This window comes from Petaurus breviceps, unplaced genomic scaffold, assembly GCF_028583685.1.
Source record: "Petaurus breviceps papuanus isolate PSGF00001 unplaced genomic scaffold, PetGlider_PUasm1.0 181, whole genome shotgun sequence".
Classification (NCBI taxonomy): domain Eukaryota; kingdom Metazoa; phylum Chordata; class Mammalia; order Diprotodontia; family Petauridae; genus Petaurus; species Petaurus breviceps.
Window position 1 is genome coordinate 2,358,519 of NW_027185784.1, and position 25,720 is coordinate 2,384,238.

The window sequence follows — 25,720 nt, forward strand, 5'->3', positions numbered from 1 at the left end:
TTCACAGCAGGGATCTATGTTCATCCAACACTCGGTTGTGCTGACTTTTATAATTAAGACATATGGCCCTAAAACTCAGAAATAAACTATCTGCTACATGCAATCAGTTTCCAAGTCCTGTTAATTCCACCTCCACAAATTCTCTCACATCTGTGCTCTCCTCTCCACTTGCACTGCCATCATTACGATTTAGGCTCTCATTACTGCTCCCTCATACTACTGTAATAGTGTTCTAGCTGATCTCTCTACTACCATTCTCTCTGCTGTCAAATCCATGCCTCTTACGACTGTCAAAGCAATAGTGCACAGGTCTCACCATATTGCTCCTTTAGTTCAAAGTTTTTGGTGTCACCCTGTCACACACCAGATAAAAATAGGCTTCTTACCTTTGCAATTAAGTCCCTCAACAACCTGTCTCCAAGTTACTTTTCCAGTCTTTTTCACACATTCTACATTCCACTTAAACCAGACCACTATTACCTAATCTTGCCTTACTTTTTCCTACTTCTTTATAGTCCCAGAATGCCTAAGTTGTAAGGGACTTCAGAGGTCTACTGGTCCTACTCACACCTGTATAGGAATCTTTTCTGTTATCTCTCCGAGAGTGATCCACTGGCTTTTCTCCAGTATTTTCAAGAATGGAGAGTCCACTACTACATTATTCAAAAGAAACAAGATACATAAAAGGCTATCACTTTCATTTAAGAAAATATGCTTATGAGTTAATCAAGGAATAGAGTTGGGATAGAAAAGTCTCAAGACTGAATTGACAAAAATACAGAGAAGCAATTCTGATGAGAAATGAAAATGGAGTTGATTAAAGAGATTGGTATGAGTATACAGTTAACTCTTTGACAGAGTTTTAAAGAGGCATGTACTGAACATAGAAGCAGGACTAGGTAAAGAAGAATGAGTACAGAAGCTTGGAATGGTCCCATAGGAATAGTGTGAACTGTGCTGAAGTTTAAAATGAACTGACAGGTAAAAGGAAAACTAAAGACAAAAGAGTGGGGAATTGTAATTATACTGGATTAGGAAAAAGAGAAGGATCAGAGAAAGAACTGGATTTCAAAGGAGGCAGAATTTCCTTTGTTTTTTTTTCAGGCATGGAGAAAGATTTTCCACCTGGAAAACACACACAGATATACAATAAAATGATGTCTGAGATTAGTAGATAGAAGTAAAAAAGTACCTAACAGCCCTTGATGAGTTAGTCACCAGGCCAAGATGAACTATTCCTCAGGGTTCTAAAAAGATCTGGAATATATGCTTTATGAGCCAGACTCTTTGAATGATCTTGGAGAATGAGTTAAAGTCACTAAACCAAGATGAACTATTCCCCAAGGTTCTAAAAAGACTTGGGACATGTGCTTTCTGAGCCAGAATCTTTGAATGATCTTAGATCATTCAAATGGGAGAACTTCAGGACTGGAGAAGGGCAAGTGTTCAACCAATTTCCAAAAAGGGAAGAGAATTAATTCTAGAAACTATAGGTTAGAAATTTAGACTTTGATTCCTAGCAGAATTCAATAATGTATTATTAAAGGTATGATTAATGAACATCTAGAAGAGCCAAGATGACCTCGTCAAGACTAGGTCATTCCACAGCATCTTCTTTTCTGACAGGGTTTCTATATTGTTAAATCAGAAGAATTTGCTGTAATGGTCAATGTGAAATTGAGTGGAGGATGGTGTTGACTTTTTTTTTTTACATTCCCCTGCTCCCAAATTACTTTTATTTGGCTATATTTAGTTGTGATGTTAATGTGATTAGATACAGTAAAATGAGACTATAATCATGGTATGCAAATTAAGAGAAATTTAAACAGCTTGGAATTTTTTGCCATATTCTTGGGACTTTTTGAGAAATAATCACAAGGGGTATTGCCAACTTAGTGCATTGTAAATCAAAACATATATTACAAAGACAAGTGAGATGGACAGTTTCCCTTATTTTTACAAGTTTTTACATTTGGTGCAGAAGAAAGCTTAATTTCTAAAGAAATATTTTAAATAGTCACCTTTAAATTGATGCTCAAAAATGTTTGAGACTTTCAGTTTCAACAAATAAATTTGTTCCTTTATTCACAGCTGCAAACGTTTTTTGAGACATTCCTTGGGGTCAGTTCTCCTCTTCAGGCCTTTGATAATATGAAGGAAGCTATAAGCAAACTGCTGCTGGCAGCCGAAGCATTCAGTGAAACATCTACTTTGGGACCAAAGACCATCAAAAGGTAAATAAAGGAACAAAATCAGGGCCTTCATCAGGATGAACTTTTTCATCAAAATTCACTGTTTAGAGGAGCAGACCTGGGATCTCTGCTTCCCTGGCTGCTCAGTTCTCTCTTCCAGGGAATGCTTCCTGCTTTGTCCACTCAAACCCTACAGTGGTTGCCATGGCAGTAGCCTCATTGCAGGATATTTTCCTCCCTTCATTAATATATCGAATTATTTTACCTCTCTCCTTACTCCACCCTATTCATTGCCACAGGTGCAGAAATGACTAGTAACAGCTTTGAACAAAACAAAACAAAAATCACCCCAAAATTGACTTTTATAAAAAATTCATGACAATAGAATTATACAGCATAGCCATGTAGCTAGGTAGCATGATGGATAGAATACTGGACCTGGTCTCAGGAAGACCTGAGTTCAAATCCAGCCTTGGACACCTGCTAGCTGTGTGAGAAAAGTCTGTGCTTCTTTGAAAGATATTTATGATAGGACAAGGAACAACAGGTGGAAATTTTGGAAAGGCAAATTCGGCTTAATTAAAAAAAAAAAACTTCCTAACAACCCCAGAGTGAAATGGGCTGTTTCAGGAGATAGTTGGCTCACTAAAAGTGTGTGTTGAAGTGGAGAGAATTTGAGAGTATGGGTCCCACTAGATGTCTACTCAGAAACTTTCAAACTCTGAAATCTGTGATGCTGCAACAGCCTATAGTGTATTTATACTCACATTTATATTTACTTATTATATTATTTAGGGTAAGACAGGGGGTATGGGAAATAGAAGTTTTGGGGCTCCAGCCTCTAGCAAGTTCACTCTTGATCCAGGCAGACAGGAAGACAGGATAGAAGACAAAATAAAGGGTTAAATTAGCTTACTTTATTCTAGTCTTCTCAAAGGATTGCTGATAATGGGAGCACAATTCCTACAGAATCCCCTAATTACTACAACTCCTATGTGTCCCCTAAGTATCTATGGGGGTCAGTTGAGACTAACAAACATTAAAAAAATTCCCCCAGACCTTGATGGGGGCCTATCAAGGCATGCACAGAATTTCAATTTGTGCATTCCCCCCTAAACCTCAGTGGGGTCCAGTTGAGGCAAGCACACATACACATTGACCTTGTGCATTCCTATTCGCCACTTAGTGAATAGTGCCTACTTAATTTATAGGGTAACAGATAAAGAAGGCAATTTGCATGCAATAGCCTCACAAGTTTATATTATCTCATCATTATATCTCACTGCACAGTTGCAGTGGATATTTACAATTTTAAGTACAAATGTTTATATTATTTATCATTTTATAACCCTGCACAAGCATGGTGGAGATGTTTACAAGCCATGGATCCTGGGAACAATTATTTAAAAAAGAATAACAAAATCCACCTCACACTAAAAGCTACCTTATATACACACATAGTAAATTTATATTTATCTTACATAATATATTTCATCAAATATCTTAGAGTACATTCAACAATGATGGAAATAATTGAATAAGTAAAGTTGTAGTATTTTTGCTTCAATTTTGTCCTCTTTAAGCTAACCCCCCATAATTTGCATGTGTATTGAGCTTTTATTATTATAAAGAAAATCTTATCAATTTGGATGTATCTATTTAAGCAAAATAGTTCGTTTAAAACATGTGTTTACAAAATCCAATATCTTTAATTCCTTTGGGTCCAAGTATGATATATTTTGAATTCCAACCAAAATTGCTTCTACCTCTCTTGGGAAAATTTGAAATGAAAAATAATTAAAGGAACATTCTGCTTAGGTCAATATTTTCTGTCATTATTAAAGGAATCTCTCTATCTATTTGGTCTTTAGGATATGGTAGAGTAAAAGTCTTCTATTTCCCAGAGAAGGAACTTGGACACATTTCTACCTTCTCTTCAGTCAATTTTACAATATGGTTTCCAATGTTGGATCTTTGGAATGCTATGAATTTTTAGATCAATTCAATGTGATTAAACTTTAAACTTAAACTTAAGTTAAACTTTATTATTGTCTACCATTGGATCCATTACTTCCCCTTTTGTATTTATTTATTTATTGATTGATTGCTTTTTTTTGGAAGAGGGAGGGCAGGGTGGTTGGGGTTAAGTGACTTGCCCAAGGTCACATGCCTAGTAAGTGTTAAGTGTCTGAGGCCACATTTGAACTCAGATCCTCCTGACTCCAGGGCCTGTGCACTATTTACTGTGCAACCTAGCCACCCCTCTTTATTAATTTATTAAGAAATAATTGTACTCAGTTATAATTTTTCTAATAGAATGATATAAAAAAGATTAAATATGGTGAGCAAGGAAAGTTTTTCATGTCATCTATATTTATTTCAGGTGCAGATTATGTTTTCAACTTTTAACATTTGATATTGATTATAGTAGCTCTTTGAACCCATTGGTTCTTCAGGTAAGTATGCTAAAAGCAGAATATTTTGTTTCATGACAAATGATTTTGTATTCTCTAAGACTTTGTATGTGTGTCTAGTTTGAATTTATGGCAAGTGTTGTATAGGTAAGAGCTATCATCAAAATCTTTAATGATTTAGTTCTTTTGTAGCATAGACATAGAGATGCTAGATTCATGTATTCATTTTTTTTGATGAACACTTATTAAGTGACTACTTTGTATAGGGCATTGAGATTCTCTTACTTGTATGCAGAAAACCTAAATTCTATCGGAGTGGGAATCAGATAAATGGCATATACACAGAGAAATATAATATTTACAGCAGCAAATCATAGATTCAGAGCTGAAAGTTGATTGTAGAGTTCAGCATGTCCAACTGCTTTATTTTTAAAGAAGAGGAAACCAGGGCCTCAAAATGTGAAATGACTTGCTCAAGATCATGTAGCTATTAAATATTAAAGGTACAGTTTAGACCAGGGTCTTCCTGACTCCAAAGGCAGAAATCTATTAACAATTATATGTAGCCTCTAAAGAATGCTGATAGTGAATAGCAAAATACCATGAAAGAAAACTCAGGTGGTAGGAGGGGAACTAGGAAAGAACTATGTCCCAGAATCCACAGGACAATAGAGTATCCAGAAGCAAGAAAAGTCAAGAAAGGTGACAACTAAGAAAAAGCTTTTGGTTTTAGCAGTTAAGAAGTTTTCAGTGCCATTTTAGATAATAGTTTCTCCTCAGAAAATGTTCTCTAAGATCAATTTCAGTAAGCCTAGAGAAATGACTTTGTTTCTTAACTGTTCCTTAACTGCTTTTTATAAAAATGGATTTTTATAAAGTAGACTCTGAATTAATGGAGAACAGTAGCATTCTTACTCAAAAATATCAGATAATCCAATGCATTTGTCTGAGTGAGGGGTAATATACCCACAGCTGCTTCGATCTTCTTAAACTGAAACTTAGGCTTCAGTTGGTCTATATATATTTTAGAGTTAAGTATTTTTTCTAAAAATTTAATACTAAATGTAAGTATAAACATCCAAGCTTATTAAGTAACTATTTACATTTTCATTAATTAATTTTGGCCTATACAATTTAATTGAATAGCTCTGAGGTTTTTTTAAATTTAATTTTCCTAGTAGGAAACACATGTGAATTGTACTTTGATGCCAATATTACCTACTCTAATAATAGTCTCTTTCTCTTCTACCTAATTAGTTGATTTTTTTCTTTTCTCATCCTAAAATAGCTCTCAGGAATTATTTTTAGAAATAGAAAATTAGGACAGTTCATTGACTTTGTCTGAGTGGAGCCATGTTTTTAAGGGAGGAGGGATGGAGAGGAATAAAACACATGTTGACCCAAATATTCAAAACAGGCAGCTTGAACAACCCAAATGATCAAAATAATTTTAAAATTTCCCCTCAATTTTATGACACTCAAGATTTTTTCTTTAAAATATTATATAATTAAACAATTTTTGTTTCCTGTAACTAACACATTTAGTTCAGTAAGCTGCATGAAATCGTTAAATCACATAATGCTAAAGTTTTCTAAAGCAACTTCTTTATATGGTTAATACAACAATTATTTTACATATTTAAGTAGTTTCTTCTATTCTTAACTATGCCGTTCAAACATGTGCCACTTGGTATATGATGGAATAAAGCATCACACTACCAAAGAGGTTACTCTGAGTAGTTAACCTATATGTAGTTATGGTGCATTCATTAATTTTTGTCACAAATGAAAGAATTACATATTTTAAAAACTTAGTACTAATCTGTATGAGATTGCTGTCTTCCAAATAGACCACTAGAGGTCAGTTCTGATCTTTAATTGTAATAGAGAATGACTCGTCTTGGGAAAAATAATTCTATTGCACTAAAACAAAATAATGTTAGCATATTTGCCACATACATTTTTTTCTTTTTCAAAGGTGCATGAGCATTTCGATTTTCAAGTTGATGACAATATTGATTTAGAGGACCAAAATACAAAAGAATTCCTTATAAGAGACACTTTCAATTTTCTCTTTGCCAATGAGTCTTCACTTTCCATTTTTTCTGAAGCACTTAAAAGAATTTACAGATCAGATATAATTAAGGTAAGATTATATTTGTGTATTTAATATTTCCTCATTTGTAGTTAGTCTTTGGATATGTAGTCTTAAAAAGAAATTTGAATGTTAGCTATTAATCATAATAATACTAATTTATTTTAATTCTTGTTCTAATACTAGCTGGGTTCTTTAAGACCCTCAATTTTGTCTGTAAAATGAGGGTGATAAAAATATAGTACTACACAATAGATATTCCTGTTCTTTCCTCCTTTTCTCCAAATTCTGACTGAGACAACCCTTCCCTTACCAAAGCCAAACACTTTACATGTCCATTTCATCCATTCCCCTTTGGTCCTCTCCAGCAGACGGTAGCCTGAATTATTCTGTCTCTACACCCCATCTTCAACCCCTCCATATGTAATAGTTCCTTTCCTACTGCTTTAAAAAATTCCAATGTCTCTCTCATCCTAAAAATAAAAACAAACAATCATTACAAACAAAAAAACTAGGAGAGGAAGGCAAAGCCAAGATGGTGGATTAGTTGGAAGCAATGCAAACTCTTCCAAATAGACCTAGAAAATACCCCAGACCAAATATTGATAAAGAAATCCAAGAAACAATCACAATGAGTTCTTTGCCCCACCCCACTTCCCTGAATATAGATAGAGAGATTTGCTGACACTGGGACTTTGTCAGGCCAGGAGCATACCTTGCTGATGCAGAACACTCCAGTGACCAGGAAGACTGTGTACTGGGACAAGAGGAGGTCCTAGATCCATGTGGGACATTTTCAATCCCATACTAGAATGCAATAGGGACAGATGACAACTAGAACTAAATGCCCACTACCTAGTTCTGTTTCACAGATCAAGGGTAGACTCAGAAGGGGAACTATTCACAGGGACGACATTCCTGGGCAGTGTAAAAAGATGGGAGAATGTTCAGAAGCAAGCAGTAGCATTTTGGTTCAGACCCTAGGAGCAGAGGGAGATCTCATTTCTAGCATCTAGCCTAGCCTACAGAGGAATTAGCAGGGCAGGAATCCTAGACCAAAGGAAATCTATAGTTCTGTCACTCAGAACCAGTAAAACTTCCTAGATGGCTGATAGGGGCTGATTCCAACAGTATTTTGTTCTAACTGTGACCAAAACACAAGTTAGCAGAGGATATAAATAGGCAGTTTTCAGAAGAAGAAATCAAAGCTATCTATAGTCACATGGAAAAATGCTCTAAATCACTATCGATTAGAAATATACAAATTAAAACAATTCTGAGGTACCTCCTTACACCCATCAGAAATGAAAAATGCTTGAAGGATGGGGGGAAATAAACACAATAATACACTGTTGGTTCAGTTGTGAATTGGTCCAACCATTCTACAGAGCAATTTGGAACTATGCCCAAAAGGTTATAAAACAGTGTGTGCATACTCTTTGACCTAGCAATACTAAGTGTATATTCCAAAGATAAGGCCTGGAAGTAGTTCTGTTTTGGCTTAATAGAAGAATAGAGAGGGAATAGAAAAACATGGAGGGGGAGAGGAGGAAGGGAAGTTAGTAAAAATTATCTCACATATTTAGAGTACCCAAATAATTATATACACTACAAGGAAGAGAGGATAGGGCAAGCAGCTGGCACTTCAACCTCATCTTCATCTGAACTGGTTAAAGGAAAGAAAACATACCCATACCCACACACAAAGTTGGTTACAGGAATACATGTCAATTGACAAGGAAATAGGAGGGGAAAAGGAAGAAGTGGGGGTAGGCGAATTAGAGGGATGGTAGATTAAGAGAAACATTAATTTTAAGCAAAATAAACTAAGAATGTACAAAAAATATTTATAGTTCTTTCAAGGTCAAAGAATGGGAATCTGAAGCAGTGCCCATAAATTGGGGAATGGATGAACAAGTTATAGTCTATAAATGTGATGGAATACTATAGTGCTGTAAGAAATGATGAAGGCAATGGTTTCAGAGAAGCCTGGAAAGACTTGTATGATACTCTGAATGAAGGAAACAGAATTAGGAGAACAATTTATACAATGACAGCAATATGGTTAAAAAACAAACAACGTTTGAAAGAATTTGGAACTCTCATCAGCATAATGAACAATTCCAGAAGACTAATGATGAAACATGTTACTTCCTGATAAAGAAATGAAGGCATTAAAGTACAGATTAAAACAAATATATCTATATCTAGTTAGCAAAGGGCTATCTGACAAATGTGTTAATGTGTTTTGATTAACTATACGTGTTTATAACAGGGTTTGATTTTCTTTAGTTCTCATGGTGGGGATGGAATGGGAGGGTAAAAAGGAAGATTTTTGCTTTTTGCAAAGAAAATATAATTTTAAAACAAACAAAAACAAAAACAAAAACCTTTGCCAGATCCTAGTATCCCCCTCGAGCTATCATTCTTTTTTCTTTTTCTTAGAAAAACTCCTTTAAAAAGTTGTCTATGCTTACCACCTCTACTCATTCACTCTTTAACCCTTTCCAATCTGGATTCCAACTTTGTCATTGAGCTAAAAGTACTCTCCAAATTGCCAAATTGCTTCTTAATTGTCAAAGCTGATGGTCTTCTCTGAGTCTACATACTTTTAGACCTCTATGATATATTTGATGCTGTTGACTCCCTTTTCCTCCTAGGAAATCTCTGCTCTCTGGAATTTCATTATATTACTCTCCCTTGGTTCTCCTCTTACCTGTCTAGCTTCTCCTCAATCTCCTTTGCTTTCTCAATAGCCACATCATGCACCCTAACCATGGATGTTCCCCAAGGTTCTGTTTTCCTCCTCTCTTTCAACCCATGTTGTTTAACTACTATCTCTATGCAAATGATGCATACACATATATGTACACATGTATAGATACATATGTATGTATGGCTATATACATATATGTACCCCCTATATAATTTCTAGTCCTAGTCTCTCCTCTGAGCTTCACTACAGAATCACCAGTTGTCTGGACCACCTGGAGACATCTCAAACTCAACATGTTCAAAACTCAACTCACTTTCTTGTCCCCAAAACATTCTCCTCTTCCAAATATTCCCTATTTCTACCTCAATTTTTTCTTTCTACATCAAAGACTCATACTATCACATATTGAAGACTGAAAGGGACCTTTGAGTAGAGGTCATCTAATTCTACCTTCTCATTTTACAGATGAGGAAACTGAGGCCAAAAAGCTAAGTGACTTAAGGTCACATAGGCAGGAAGTAACAGAGAATTGTACTAGATGGTCTTGAGGTAACTTCCAGCACTACTATTATTCTACTTACAGATAGAAGTGTCCAAAGTACTAGTAAGAACTTGAAATAAACAGTATTAGTTGTTGTAAAAATTATTAGTCAGTATCAAAATAATTATTTATAATGCTATAATTCAGGCAGATATTATAATGGGAATGGGGGAGAAGAAGAAGAAACCAGAGTTTGAATCTTGCCTCTGACTGATTTTTACTAACTGTATGATGATAGACAAATGATATACCTTCTTGGAACCCCTCAATTTCTCATCTATAAGATGGACATAATAATACTTATGCTATCTACTTCACAAGGTTCTTATGAAGGAAAGGCTTTGTAAACTTTAAAGTAACATATAAATGTGAGTAATTTACAAACTCAGAATAAACAGAGGATAAATGAAGAGGTTTAAATATTTAAAAAATTATCCATATTTCTTTAGAGTGTTATTAATACTGAATAGGGTAAAAATTTAAATGTTGCTGTCCACAGTGCCATATCACACTAGGGTGCTACTTAATAAATTTGACATTGGTTCCACTTAGAAATTTCTCTCTAAATCTCACAATAGAAAAGCTGTTAGAATATAGAAGGCATAAAATGAATATGAAAAGGATAAATAGTGAAGGTTTCAAATGGGACTGAGTTGCTTATGAGAGAAGGGCAACTGCCCCAGATTGTCAGTTTCATGTAGTTTTTTTGGACTTGGTGTTGTTTCCTTTCTTATTTTACCAAACCTGCTGTCATTAAAGCTCGGAACCACAAAATCCCAAAGTAGTGGTTGTCTTGGTACTTTCTGTTCCCAAGAAAGTATAAAAACAATGAGTGAGAAAAAAAAGTTTGTTGATAGAGCATGTCTACTTATTTTGGACCTCAAATTGGTAATGTCACAAATTCCCCCTTTGTTTTTGGCAAATAACATGTTATAATGGGTGGGGGAGGGTCTGAGAATACTCTTCTTACATCTAAAACCTACTCTTTAAGATCTTGACAACCAAGAAAATTGAAATATTTTACCTGGGTTCACCTTGTTAGAGGGTGTTCAAATTTGAAAGCATTTCCATTGTGGCTCTTGCTACTTACATAACTTACTAAGCCTTGAGAATCTCATCTATTTTCTAAATTAGTTCAAAAGAATCTCCAAAAGAAGCCTCTTAAGTGCTTTGCATGTGGTAGGAACTTGATAAATAATCAGTCTAGGATTGGGGTAGCTTAGTGGTGTAGCAGATAGAGTGTGGGACCTGGAATAAGGAAAACTGCTCTTCCTAAATTCAAATCCAGCCTCAGATACTAGCCATATGACCCTTGGCAAGTCACTTGACCCTGTATGCCTCAGTTTGCTTATCTGTAAAATGAGCTGGAGAAGGAAATGGTAAACCACTCAAGTATCTTTGCCAAGGAAACCCCAAACAGGGGCAAGAAGAGTCAGACACAACTGGATAACAACAACACTTTAGAGGTCATGTAATCTAATCTCCTCATTTTACAAATAAGCAAACAAGAGCCCAGTAAAGGGCAAAGGCTTTCCAGGAAGCAGTTATATGAAAGGTGTTGTATTAGACACTTTAAGTTTTGCAAAGCACTTTTCTTACAATAACCATTTGGGTCAGGTAATATGTATGTGTTATGATAACCATTTTGCAAATAAGAAATAGAGGGTCCCTGAGAAGCTTAATAACTTGTCCAACATTTCACATCTAATATCTAAGGCAATATTGAAAACTAGGTCTCTGCTGATTGACTCTGAGTGCAATGTTTTTTCCTCTACTAATCTGTCTCCATTATAACATTATAAATTATTCTTATATATTCATTCAATAATTTCCCTCCAGATCTGTGGAGGCTTCTGGATGTCTGTAGAATATAGCATGACAGAAGAGTAGTGTTAGAATAAATCTTACAATGGGTTAGTGCAACTCTCTGTGTTCATAGAATCTATGTCCCTGGGAGATTTATAGTATCATACCATGATAGATTGAAGATCAGAAGGAATCTTAATGAGAGGTCACCTAGTCATCCTCCCTCATTTAACAGAAAAGGAAACTGAGGCCAGAGGCATTTTGTGTTTTAGAATATTTTTATTTCATTAACTATTTCCCAATTAGCATGTAAAAAATATAACATTTATTTTTTAAATTTTGAGTGCTAAATTCTCTCTCATTCCCACCCTTCACCCACACACTGAGAAGGCAAGCAACATGATATTGATAATACTTGTGAAGTTATGCAAAACATATTTTCATATTAGTCATATTTTAAAAGAAAACACACAAAAAATCCAAAGAAAAATAAGGTTTAAAAAGTATGCTTCAATCTACACTCAGAGTTCATCAGTTCTCTCTCTGGATGCGGATAGCATTTTCCATCATGGGTCCTTTGGAATTGTCTTGGGGGGCAGCTAGGTGGCACAGTGAATAGAGCACTGGTCCTGGAGTCAGGAGGACCTGAGTTCAAATCCGGTCTCAGACACCTAACACAACAACTAGCCGTGTGACCTTGGGCAAGTCACTTAGCCCCAATTGCTCTACCTTCCCCCTCCAAAAAGCAAAAAAAAAAAAAAAAAAGGAATTGTTTTGGATCATTGTCTTGATCAGAGTAGCCAAGTCTTTCACAGCTGATCATCCCTACAATACTGCTATTACTGCCTGAGGTTATCTGCTTCACTTTGCTTCAATTCATGTACATCTTCCCAGCTTTTTCTGAAAGCATCCTGCTCATCATTTCTTACAGCACAATAGTATTCCATCATAATCATATACCATAACTTGTTCAGCCATTACCTAAATGATGGGCATCCCCTCAATATCCAATTATTTGCTACCACAAAACAACTGCTATACATATTTTTGTACAAATAGGTCCTTTTCCTCTGATCTCTTTGGGATACAGACCTAGTAATGTTATTGCTGGGCCAAAGGGGATGCACGGTTTTATATATATTTGGGTTTAGTTCCAAATTGTTCTACAGAATTATTGGACAATTAATGTACAACAGTACATTAGTATCTCAATTTTTCCACATCCACTCCAATATTTGTCGTTTTCCTTTTCAGTTATGTTAGTCAATCTGATTGGTAAAAGATGATATCTCAGAGTCATTTTAATTTTCATTTATATAATAAATAGTTATTTAGAGCATTTTTATGTGACTATTGATAGCTTTGATTTCTCCTTCTGAAAACTGCCTGTTCATATCTTTTGAACATTTATCAACTGGAGATTTGCTCATATTTTTATTGATTTAGCTCAGTTCCCTATATATTTGAGAAATAAGGCCTTTAAAAGAGAAACTTGCCATAAAAATTTTCCCCAGTTTCCCATTTCCCTTTTAATTTTGGCTGCATTACTTTTTGTTTGTTTGGTTTTTTGCTGTCTCATCATACTGCTTCCATTTTGAAGATACCCAGTGAATCAGTTGCTAAAGGACACACAATTACTGAGCAACAACGCAAAGTTGTAGCTAACTCTGAGTGGCAATAGAACTGGGATCAAGGTTTCCTAACACACAATCTAGTTCTCATTCCACTACATTACTTACTTTGTACTGCTTTCGACTATTTTGTGACCTCCTGAGAGCAATAAAAAGTATTCTCTTTAAAACATTCTAAAACTCAAGGTTTTTATTAATTCAGAGTTTCATTGCAATCAATTCAAAATATTTCAGACACATGAACTGAACTTTGAAAGAAGCTAAGATTTGAAGGAGTAGAAGAAAAGAAGGGGGTTTACAGGCCTATATGACTGAGCAAAATCATGGAAAAGTCAGGTTCAGGAAAAGAAAAAAGCTAATGGGTCAGTTTGGTGGGAGTATAGAATATTTGAAGGGGAATAAAATGAAAAAAAAAAGACATGAAAAGGAATTTGGAGCCTGGGTATAGACAACTTTAAAATCTATACTAATATACTTGTATGTTATCCTAGAAACAATAGGGAGCCAAAAAAGATTTTTGAGCATGGAAGTTTCATGATTGGACCTATCCTGCAGGCAGAATATTTTGACAGAAATATGGGAGGTAGAATAGTTTGTAAACAAAGAGGCCTATTAAGAAGTTATTGCCATTCTCCAGGCAAAAGGTGATAAGGCATGAACTAGGTTAGTGTATAGAATGAGTAGAGATAAGGACATGAATGTAAAGGATCTCGTGGAAGTAGAACTGAAAAAAAGAAATTGGTGACCAAGAGGACATGAAGGAGGGGAACTGGAGAGGAGATAGGGTAGAGGTAGGAGGCAAGGATGACTCCAAAGTTGTGGACCTGGGTGACTAGAAGAATAGTCATGCTCTCAAAATATTCAGGTGTATTCAAAAAGGGAACATAATGTAAATATCAGAGATAATATTTGGTTGGTTTCTTTTGGAGGGCAATTGGGATTAAATGACTTGCCCAAGGTCACACAGCTATTTTTGTGTTAAGTGTCTGAGGCCAGATTTGAACTCAGGTCCTCCTGACTCCAAGGCTGCTGCTCTATTCACTGTGCCACCTAGCCGCCCCAGAATAATATTTGAACCCACATCTTTAGACACCAAATCTATGTCTTTCCATTATATCAGTCTTTTTCACTAAGTGATTGGCTAAATAGACACACAGACAGATATGGAGTGAATGGCTACTTAATTTCTTAATTTTAATAATAATTAATTTTAATTATATTTAATAATAACCTTAATTTCTTTGTTGGAATGTTTAAATAATTTTGTTTGCATTTTTCAATGCAGGGTGAAGGATATCAAGCTGAATTAAATCCATGCCTCTCCTTAGAGGAGATAAATTCAATTATGACATTCATAAAGGAACTCAAGAGTCTGGGACAATTTCAACTGGTAAAAGAAAAATAATGCTGCTTAAATTATCTTTATTGCTTTTATATTGGAATTATATTGCTAGGTATATAATAGAATAACTTTTATACATATATACATATGTAAGTATGTATGTATATTTTGAACATATATATATATATATGTGCAAATAATCTTGAATTTAAGCCAGATGCAGGTGTTTCTTTGAAAATATTGAAACCTTAAAAACTCAAATTTTCTTTCTCAAAGAACAAAATGGGTAGGATACTTAAATTTTTTGTTTTATAATTTTGTAAAACAATACTTGACATGTCAAAGGTAGGAAAATATACAGTTAATATAACTGACGGAGTTTAAATTTCTCTTCCCATGAGAACAATGTCAAAGAATTTTTAAGTTTTGCACTAATATTTTAGGGAATTACTACTTTACCAAAATGTAGATACATTTTGCTTATTTCCCTCTTTTTTTGTGAAAGATTGGAAATGTCAAACTAATCTAGAGAAGTCTTTAGAAAGTTGAAATTAGTTAGTCAATTTGTCTAACTTCACTTTAAAACTGTGTAGAAGGAAAAGGTGAATGGCTAAAGTTTGCAAAATGTCTAAATTGATTCCATTACAAGAATGACATTTTTAACATCTGGCAATTGTCAGAACCATATCAAAAGGAAATTTGTTGTGTCCATAGTGCATTCTCAATACCATTTATTCTGTTTCATACTACTTTTTATAATTGACTAAATTAATAAGTCTGAATTTTCTAATGGCTGTTGATGCAAACTCTTTTTAAAGCTCTAATGCAAAATTCAATCATTTAAATGAAGTGAATCATTGATATGATGATCATTAATTTAATATGTGTAATTTTAAATAAATTACTTTCTGATAAATGATGGATTAAAACACATTTTATGTTAATATAGTAAAGATTAAGGTTAATATCTTTCACTTGATGAATGTTGGGACATGAAAACATCACCAATTTACCAGCTAATTTTATTAATAAATACATTTTGCAATTTGCCTTGGGTTGGAGAAGCTTCTCTGATGAATTCAAAGGAAAAGTACTTTCCTCAAAGATGATTCCATCATAAATATCAATTTTGGATAAACTCTAAATTCATCATTATCCAATAGTAAATTAATGCCCATATTTAATAGTGCTTTTTTGGGGGGACATAATACAAAGAAAGTAAAACAGACTTTGATCCACTTTTCTTGGAGTTTATGATATGAGATAAGGCATCATGAATGTAAGAAACATCTTCCAAGATTCTGGCATGAAGACTTAGAGAGCTGTGTGCTGGGGAGAAGAGCAAACGTATTAATTCCTTAACTGTAAGGGTGGAGAGAGAACAGTCACAAACTTCCTTTGTTCCATTGGCATTACTTATTCTATCCTAAATAAATTCCAACCATGAGAGATTTCTCTTCATCCTCCCACTTACCTGATCATGTACTCATGTGTTCAACTGAATAGTATTTTCAGTTCCATAGAGAACATCATATCACCATTTAAAAGTGGATTTTGTTGACCATTACTCTTAAAATATTTTCTTTTTAAAATACTGGATTATGTGGCATTCCACAAAAGTATTACATTTTTATTTTGTAATTTTTCTACAAGTCATTCTGATATTCTTCACTAACAGATTTATATTTATTCTATTTTCTTCTCAGCTTTTCCCATCAACTGCTCCTGGAATTCAAGCTTTTAGGCATAAATTTTATTATGTGGCAGATCCTATGGGGAAACATGGTTCAGTTCTGAACCAGGACTGGTCTCTCTTAAATCTATTCGCAGAACTACAGCTCACAAATAAAAAGACTCGGCCCTATTCTCCAGAATGGTAATATGTTTACACATTTGCCAAGAAGTTTTCATTCTTAGAATGGGAGAGATATATTGTTAGGTTAGATACATATTAAGGGTATGTAATCAGAAAGTCTTCAGACTAGAAAGGTTTGCTTTTAAATGGCCCTCACCCACAGTGGCAGGGGGTAGGGGAAAAAGGGAGGAGAAGAAATAAGGAGGTTGTCCAAAAATGATGCTCTGAAAATAACTCACTCCAAAATATGCAAACCATAAGGACACCAGTGAGCTTCAAAAAGTGAGATGAAAATATGATGACAAGTTGCAAACCATTCCTATATAAGAGCCAATAAGCCCTGATTCCCCTATAAGGCAATGTTTAGAATGAAATTTTTTCAACGTGGTGTCATTCTGATATATATTGGAGGTGGGGGAACATCAGAGAGGCAATGAAAAAATAAGATGTGTCAAGATTTTCATGAGCTATCAGCTACCTATCAGACTGGGAGAATAATTGGATTTATTTAGTTGGTTTGTGAACCAGGATGACAGAATGAAACATATTTGTGCTCTAACATTTTATGACCTATACTTTTTCCAATTTCTCTACTGGCATAGGATAGCTTAGCACAAAGCTATTGGAATAAGGAAAACATAGGTTCAAATCCTATCTCGGACGATTAACTAGGTAATCCTTAGTAGAGTGCCTGGAACATAGTAGGCACTTAATAAATGTTTATTAAATTGAATGTGACCATAGGCAAGCCACTTAACCTTGCATATATAAATGCAAGCTATTATTATTATGGAGAAACATTAGAGGAGTTTATTATCCCTCTGCTTTCAAATCAGGATCACACCTCAACCCTCTCAGAGAAATGAAAATCTGTCCTTCTAAGAAAGGAATTCCTGAAAAGATAGTATCTCCCTGAGGTCCTTCAGGTCTCTTCTTCCTCTAATTATCCTCAATATCAGAAAATATGTATTTGTTTAAATCTAACCTCTGGTGGTCCACCTGTTTCAGGAGAGATGGAAAATGATTGGACAGACTTTCCTATAGTGATTTAAGGTTATTAAAACTTCCCTTGAGAATATTTTAGAAGTCATTTTAAACTATAATGATTTCAAGAAACAAATAATTTTCTTCCTTCGAATTAGCAGACCTGGTCAAAGGTAGGTTTGGAAACTAAGTTTTAAAGTTTTTCCTCAGCTGTTGTCATATATTCAACTCGGCTGATATCCATATAATCAGTGATCGTGCCATATAAGGCTAATAATAAAGAATATTTATTATAGCACTTCAAGATTTGTGAAGTGCTTTACACATAGTGTCTCATCTGATGTTTGCCAAAAACTCTTTGAAGTCCTATCTTTATCCCTGTTTTACAGAGAAAGAACCTGAAAGAGGGTGAGTTGTGTAGGTTCAGACAATTATCTGAGTTAGGATTTGAACTTAGGTCCTCCCTGCTCCAAGTCCAATGCTCTATGCACTGAGGCTTTTTAAAGTATTTTATTCATAACTTATATTAAGATTCATTGAGGTCTCCTTCTTTTGGTGAGTTTTCTCAACAGTCAGCTTTTCCCAAGTTCTCAAGTTTCAGCAAGCTATGATATAAGGATTAAACTATTCCTAGGAGGGAGTTAACAATAACCAGGGCTCAATTCTTCCTTCTAATCTATTCAGTGACAATTTTAATTTCAAAGAGAGTATTAATTCTTTTTATTTTGTAGGAAATACAGGAACAGTTTGAGAGATTCACATCTGGAACATGCAAGTCATAGGTAAGGGTGTCTTTTACCAAACAATACACATTTAAATATCTCAGCCTTGATCAAGTTGATACCTTGAAAGCATCATGGAGGGATTCTTAGATAGCATTATTTTAACACTGGGATTCATCAATACCCACAACTTGGTGATTTTACCCACCTGGAATTCTGCCCCAGAAAAGGTAAAAAAAATCCACCCCCCAGGAAGGTTGAGCATTTTATAAAATTACCCTACCTACATTCTACAATCACTTTATTCTTCACTCTTCAGAAGCTAAAGACTTAACTGCTTGTATCAACATGATAGGAATAGGGAGGAGATCTCATTTGACAAGAAACAGATGACAATTATGGGCTAAGCACAGAAGTTAAGAGCTTTAAATTAATAGAGGTTAGCCTCTAAACAGACCAAATATAAACCTTGAAACTAGTACTTTTGAGCTCTAAATTTTAGGAATGAAGAACAGATTGTTCTTTAGTCCTTTCAGTCATGCCCAACACTCCATGACCTCGTCTGGGGTTTTCTTGACAAAGATACTGCAGTGGTTTGCCACTTCCTTCTCCAGCTCATTTTGCAGATGAGGAAACTGAGGAAAAAAGGCTAAGTAACTTGCCCAGGGTCACACAGCAAGTAAGTGTCTGAGGCCAGATTTGAACTCAGGTCTTCCTGACTGCAGGCCCATCACTCTATCCACTGCACTACCTAGCTGCCCACAAAATACTCATAAAAGGGGTAAACCAGGGTAGTATTATATATAGTAGAATAGATACTGATTCTCATGTCCAAAGGACCTGTGTTCAACTCCAAAATCTCTTTCTTACTATATTTGTGATCTTGTACAATTCATTTAACTTCTCTAGGCCTCAGTTTCACTACTATAACTGCAAGGGTTGGATTTCTGGAATCATCCTCCAACTTCCATTCTCTGATCCTATGTGACACATAAATTTTAAATTAGTGATAATTATTTGTTTTACAAAGACTTGACTAACATATTTAAAAAGAAACCCTCTGCCCCACATAGTACATTAAAATGTGATTTCATTGATAAAAATCCAGTTTACACTCAATTTTTCAGGAGCATATTTCCCATGAGTGCACCTGTAGTATTTTCTCAGTATAGATTCAGATAAAATATGAGTTAATTTTGACCTGGAAATAGGTAGCCACTTGTCATAATTACCTCAATATGTTATATTGGACCTTTATAATAATCACAGGATTTATATATGAGTCATCATCAAGCTTTTTAGACTCAGCTGTACAGTCATCAGTAGGTAGTGAAATATCTTCACAATATCATCCATTGTAAGTAAATATAATTTCTCCACAAATTATGCAGTTATTTGCAGAATAAAACATTAAGACAGCATAGTGGAAAGAGCAAAGACTCAAGTGAGAAGACCTGGATTTGAATTCTGGCCCTACCACTTGCTGCCTGTGTGACAACTTAGAAAATGGGGGGTGGGGGCATTAAACACAGTCACCTCCAAGGTTCTTTCCAGCTATAAAGCGGTAATCTCCCAGTCCAGTAGTCATTTTTCTCAGTGTGTGCTTTTGGGTCTAAAGAGAAACCATTCTTCTTTTGCTTTCCTTCTGAACTTTCTGCTTAGTTAGATGTAGCATACTCTGGGGCCACTGCAAGAAGAGCTTTCTTCAGCCACTTTAATAGCCATCCAGAAGAGCATACTATTGAAAATAGACTTGGCTGGGCAGCTAGGTGGCGCAGTGAATAGAGTACCAGTCCTGGAGTCAGGAGAACCTGAGTTCAAATGCGGCCTCACACACTTAACACTTACTAGCCACGTGACATTGGGCAAGTCACTTAACCCCAATTGCCCCTTCAAAAAAAAAAAAAAGAAAATAGACTTGGTTGACTGGTTGGATTTTGGACTCTGGCAGAAATTAGATATGGTTAATATGTTTATTTTTCTTTTTATCTAATTTCATTTTCAAAATTGTGTTGTCCCCAAGAAAACCTACTGTTAGTTAGCCTCTTGGTTAGAGTGATTAAAAAGAAGGACAAAAGCTTCTCTCAAAGAACCTGTATTTAACCTTTATACTTCCTCTATAAGATGGATGGAATAAACTCTATGCTACTAACTGTAGGGATTGATATTGGGCAGGTCTTTCATGGAATTAGGCTGCTAAAGTCAGCAGGCCCAGGTTAGTTCTCTTATTACTCCCTCAGTAACCCAGTGAAAATTAGAATCAAGAACAACTCGAAGTCTAAGGACATTGCAGAATATTTAAATAAATTAAATATTTAAATTACAAAGGGAGTTTGGAAATTAGGCTACAATTTTATCCAATATATGTATGCATCTTCCCATAGCTACATGCCTGTGGGCTATTAAAAACTAAGATTGCTTGGAGGGCAACCAATGAATTTTAGCTGTAGGACCTAATGACTGCTAATTGGCTCCATCATCTCTGTAGTTTCTGCCACAAACATTTTAATGAGAACTTGTCTATTAGTGGATATTTCTTGGATAATCAGTATAAGGGGACAACAAATTGGGAGAGAATTAGACATGAGGATGAGAGAGAATTGTATTGCCTTTTGTAAATTATAACGTTCTTTAATGGTGTCAAAAGCCCCCCCCCAAAAAAAAGATTTATCTTTTCAATGACAATATCTTTTTTTTTTTGCTTTCTTAGAGGGGGGAGGGCAGGGCAATGGGGGTTAAATAACTTGCCCAAGGTCACACAGCTAGTCAATGTTAAGTGTCTGAGGCCGGATTTGAACTCACATCCTCCTGACTCCAGGGCCGGTGCTTTGTTCACTACACCACCTAGCCTCCCCTTAATGACAATATCTTAGTAATTTTGGATAGCTTATAGCTACAAGTCACAGAACACAATGAATTAAAATTGAGTATCACAGAGGGCAAGGTAAAGACACATGGTTTGTGTAAGCAGACTTAAATGTGTAAAAAAGAATTTTGAACAAGAACTGGTATAAAGAATTAATCAAAGAAATATATGTGCAAAGAATATGGACTAGTTAAATGATAAGAGTGAGATACAACAGATGGACAGCCCTAATACTCCATGATATGTTTACAATGTCAGGATGCCTTGTGGACTTCGGGGAGGATATAGCAAAGAGTTGCTTAGGATAAGCAGGCATTGATGGGATATGACTGGCATCACTAGAGGCAATATGGCTGTGATCCATATGGAGGGGATCACAGATCCATTTGAATAGTTAAGTAAATCATTTAGTAGGTTTTGTTAGAGGGCAAGTTTTTAGGATGGTCTGTGAATTTTGAATAGCAATTATGATTTTAAGGTAGAAGAGCAAGTTAATGAGCTCTCATTCCTTATAAAAGAATGAACAATATATCTTTGTTATATGTTTTGCCCACATCCAAGGTTTTAGGAGCAATCCGATCCTGTATTTAGGAATTCAACAGAAAAAGAGGCAAAAAAACACCACACATTGTACATCATCCAGGATCCTTAGTCAGTTTTCAAATAGGAGTCTTTGGTCAGTAATTGACAGCATGTTAGCTATTTATCCTTTCCAACTGTATGTCTGTTATTTTGATTATATGTCTGTTCTTCTCAAACTATGTTTCATCCAACTATGTAGCTTGTTATGTGAGGCTTGTAGCTTCTAAAATTTGTAAATTTTCCCAAGTGCTTGAGTGAATGAATTCTTCTTGCCCTTGTTATCAATGCTTGCTTAGTTCTGTACCTTGCCTGAAAATGGTTTTTGTGTCATAATTTTCTGCAAATCAGCTACTACTCAATCCTGGAGAAATTTTCGCCCATCTTATATGAGGCCACACTGTCAACACTGAGAAATAGAATCCAAAAAATGTTTTTCTTCATAGATAGATAGATATAGATATATGCCTACACCTACACAGAAAGAGATAGGGAGTGTTAGATTGTGTGGTTTTTAAAAAAATGATTTTGTTCTTTCTGTTGATCAAGAATATATTTGGCATTGCATTCACAGGAATCTGTTTCCAGATAACATTAAGCCAAGAGTTCCCTTGGATGCAGCTGAAAATATCATAGGTAAGGAGAAAATGGAACTGTTCCATTAGGAAAATAAGTACTTCTCCATGTATTCAGGGTTGAAAGGAAACTAGGGTAAGGAATCAAGTTGACCCTTTGATACTGTGTCAATCATCATTTCCTCCTAAATGTGTGTCCTCTCTAGAGTTTTGTAACATTGTTCTCTGCCTACACAACTGTTCCTTTTTCAGTCTCCTTTAATGGATCTTTATTCAGGTCATGTACACTAACTCTGGGGGTACCCCAAAGTTCTATCCAGGGCCTTTTATTTTTTCTTTCTCTCACTTTTCAGTTGCCAGGGGCTCAATTATTATCTTTGTGACAATTATTACTAGATCTATTTATCCAGCCCTAGTCTCTCTCCTGAGCCCCAGTCCTCCATCACCTTTTGGCCATCTCAAATTGTATATCACATAAGCACCCCAAATTCAACATGTCAAAAACAGAACTCAGTATCTTTTCCCAAAAGCTCTCCCTTCTTCCCAACTTTCATATTATTGTCAAGGATACCATTATTGCCCCTGATATCGAGGTTTTTCATCCAGGATGGTGTCATCCTCAATTTTACTTGCATTCACCCATCATATTCATTCTCTTGTTACATCATATCAGTTCTGCCTTCACCACATCTCTTCTATATGCCCCCTTCTTTCCAGTCACATAGCTGCCACCCTTATATAGCCCTCATCACCTCCTACCTGGACTCTTGGGATAAACTGGTTGGTTCCTCTGCCTCAAGTATCTCCCCATTCCAATCTATTCTCCATTTAGCCATCAAATTGTTTTTCTTGCAAGCACAGGTCTGACCATATCAACATCCATTATGCTCATCTGGTTCTCTATTACTTCTGAGATCAACCCTTCATAAGCTACCCCCTTTCTACCTTTCCAGTCTTCTTAAATTTACTTCCCTACACATTGTCTATAATCCAATTACACTGCCCTCTTGTTATTCCTAACATATGACACTCTCCCTCCTGACTACATGGCTGAAAAGTTCTTCCTCCTTACCTCTACCTTCTAATTTTCCTTCCTTTTTTTTTTTTTAAAAGCAATTGGGGTTAAGTAATTTGTTCAAGGTTATACGGCCAGGCCAGTTATTTTTGGGTGTGGTGCTAAGTATCAGAGCCCAGATTTGATCCCAGGTCATCCTGACTCTGGGGCTGGTGCTCTTACTCGCTGTGCTACCTGGCTGCCCCTTTCCTTCCTTCTTTCAAGACTGATTTCAAATCTCACCATCTACAGAGGGCCTTTCCTAGTCTCTACTCCCAGTGCCTTCCCTTTCTAATTAAATTCTAGTTATCCTCCATATATCTTCCAAGAACATAATTATTTGCACATTGTCTCTCCCATTAAACCATGATATCTTTGCAGGCAGAAACCATATTTTTGCCTTCTTTGTATTTCTAGCACTTAGCATGGCTTGGCACATAGTAGTGAGAGCTTAATAAATACTTTTTGACTAACCAATTGATCCAGGAAAATGAATCAACAGCTCTAATTAGAAACTGTAGATGTACTAATACTTTGCCCCTCCTTTATATTTGCTCTTTTTATAGTTTTCACAGAATCATGGTTTTAAAGCTATAAAGGATTTCAGAGTTCATACTTGTTGTGAGTTAGCTGTAAGTAGATTTTTTTATTGTTGTTGCATACAAGGAATAGAAGTAATATTTGGCAAATGTCAGTGAAGCCAGAACACACTTTGAAGGTTAATGGAACTTTTGTATTTCCTATGACTGTAGAAGCTATAGGTCAGTGTTTTTTTTTTTTAATTTTTTTTTTTTTTTATTCTTTGAATGTATTAGGGACTCCTTTAGCAATCTGGGGAGCCTATGAAGCTTTCTCAAAATGATGTTTTCAGACAAGGGAAGAAAATGCTAAATTTCAGTTAGAGACTGGTGAAAATAAAGACTTTTTTTCTTATCCATGTTTAAGGACCCTGTAAAATCTATTAATGGATCCCTTGACCATAGATCCCAGATTAATAATAATGGTACCTAGCATTGATATAACACTTTGAAGTTCACAAACCATTTCATGTATGTTATCTTATTTGATCCTCACAATAACCTGGTGAGATAGGTGCTATTATTAGTCCCCATTTTACAGATGAGGAAACTGAGACAAGTTAAGAGACTTGACCAGGATTACAAAGCTAGAAAGTATGTGAAACTATTGGAACTTAGGCCTTACTGATTCAAAGTCCCACATAGCTACCACTGTAGTCATAGAATCACAGATCTAGAATAATCTGACAAGAAGTTTCAGACAATTGGATATCTAAATTGGTCAAGTTACTTGATTTAATCTTTTCCTCCCTACTTTCAAGAAATAACATTTGGGAATTTGAATCAGATATATATTCATTCTTTTTAAACTTCTGATTTTCCTTAGAAGTCCTTAGACATTTAAAGTAATTTTTCAAAAAGAATTGAAATTTCTTTTTAACTTCTGAATTTTTGTGTACTTGAGATTCTTGGATTTGCATTATTTTTCCTTCTACCAAGCAATTTTTAATATAAATTTATATTTTTTCCCATTAGTGCCACATTTAATGAATGAGACTAAAGAGATGTATTGCAGTAATGGTAAGTTGCTACTGATTTTTTTTTTTCCTAATCAGGATAATCAAGAAAAGCCTAATATAGCTTTGAATAAATTTTGAATCTATTCATCATTCTTTAGTATATGGGAATATTTGAGGTTTTAATTAATTTTCAGCAAATTCCGGAGGTAGAGAGACAGCATGGTGTCATGGATAGAGTCAGCTGCAGAATCAGGAAGCTGTGAGTTCACTGACACATGCTGGCTGTCAGACTCTGGGCTTACCATCACAACAACTTCAATGCCCTTAGGCAACTCTCTAAGACTCTGAGTTGCTGAAGAGTTGCTTATCTGCAACAGTAGAGGGTGTTTCCTCATTGGAAATTTTCTGTACTAATTTAATCATAGATCTAGTCCAGAACCAAACAATAAAACAACCCAACCCATATTATGTATGGAACACTGGGTTAGATTCTGAGGAAGATAGGATGTTTAGTTAGGACATAGTCCCTGTACTCATGGAGTTTATGTTAGTAGGAAAATGTAACACATACACGAATGACTGTAGCCTATGTCCTAGAACTGAGACTCTGGATTTATCAAGACTGGGTTCAATATTAGAGTTTCTTACCAGTCATACATTTTGGCAGATGCCCCACTCAGGGTTGCCCCTAGAAACACAAATATTTTGCTCACATCTAGGTCTGTACAAAATAAGGTGGTTCCCTTAGTTTCCATGCAGGCACTCAGGCTAGAATAACATTGTACATAGGGCAAATTTTATTTAACATGAC

At 35.4% G+C, this 25,720-nt stretch overlaps 1 protein-coding gene across 3 annotated transcripts in view; it reads left to right on the plus strand.

The window, feature by feature from the left end:
- Window positions 1–25,720, plus strand: part of CPED1 (cadherin like and PC-esterase domain containing 1) — a 433,414-nt gene that overhangs the window by 183,859 nt on the left and 223,835 nt on the right. For 2 of the 3 annotated variants that reach the window (XM_069087089.1, XM_069087091.1), the window contains 8 exons: window positions 2,092–2,234; window positions 4,576–4,648; window positions 6,585–6,752; window positions 14,681–14,785; window positions 16,444–16,613; window positions 18,308–18,358; window positions 22,318–22,379; window positions 24,926–24,970. In XM_069087089.1, the coding sequence (XP_068943190.1) occupies window positions 2,092–2,234; window positions 4,576–4,648; window positions 6,585–6,752; window positions 14,681–14,785; window positions 16,444–16,613; window positions 18,308–18,358; window positions 22,318–22,379; window positions 24,926–24,970 (817 nt within the window). The remainder of the gene's footprint in view (window positions 1–2,091; window positions 2,235–4,575; window positions 4,649–6,584; window positions 6,753–14,680; window positions 14,786–16,443; window positions 16,614–18,307; window positions 18,359–22,317; window positions 22,380–24,925; window positions 24,971–25,720) is intronic. The other variant, XM_069087090.1, reaches the window with a different exon arrangement.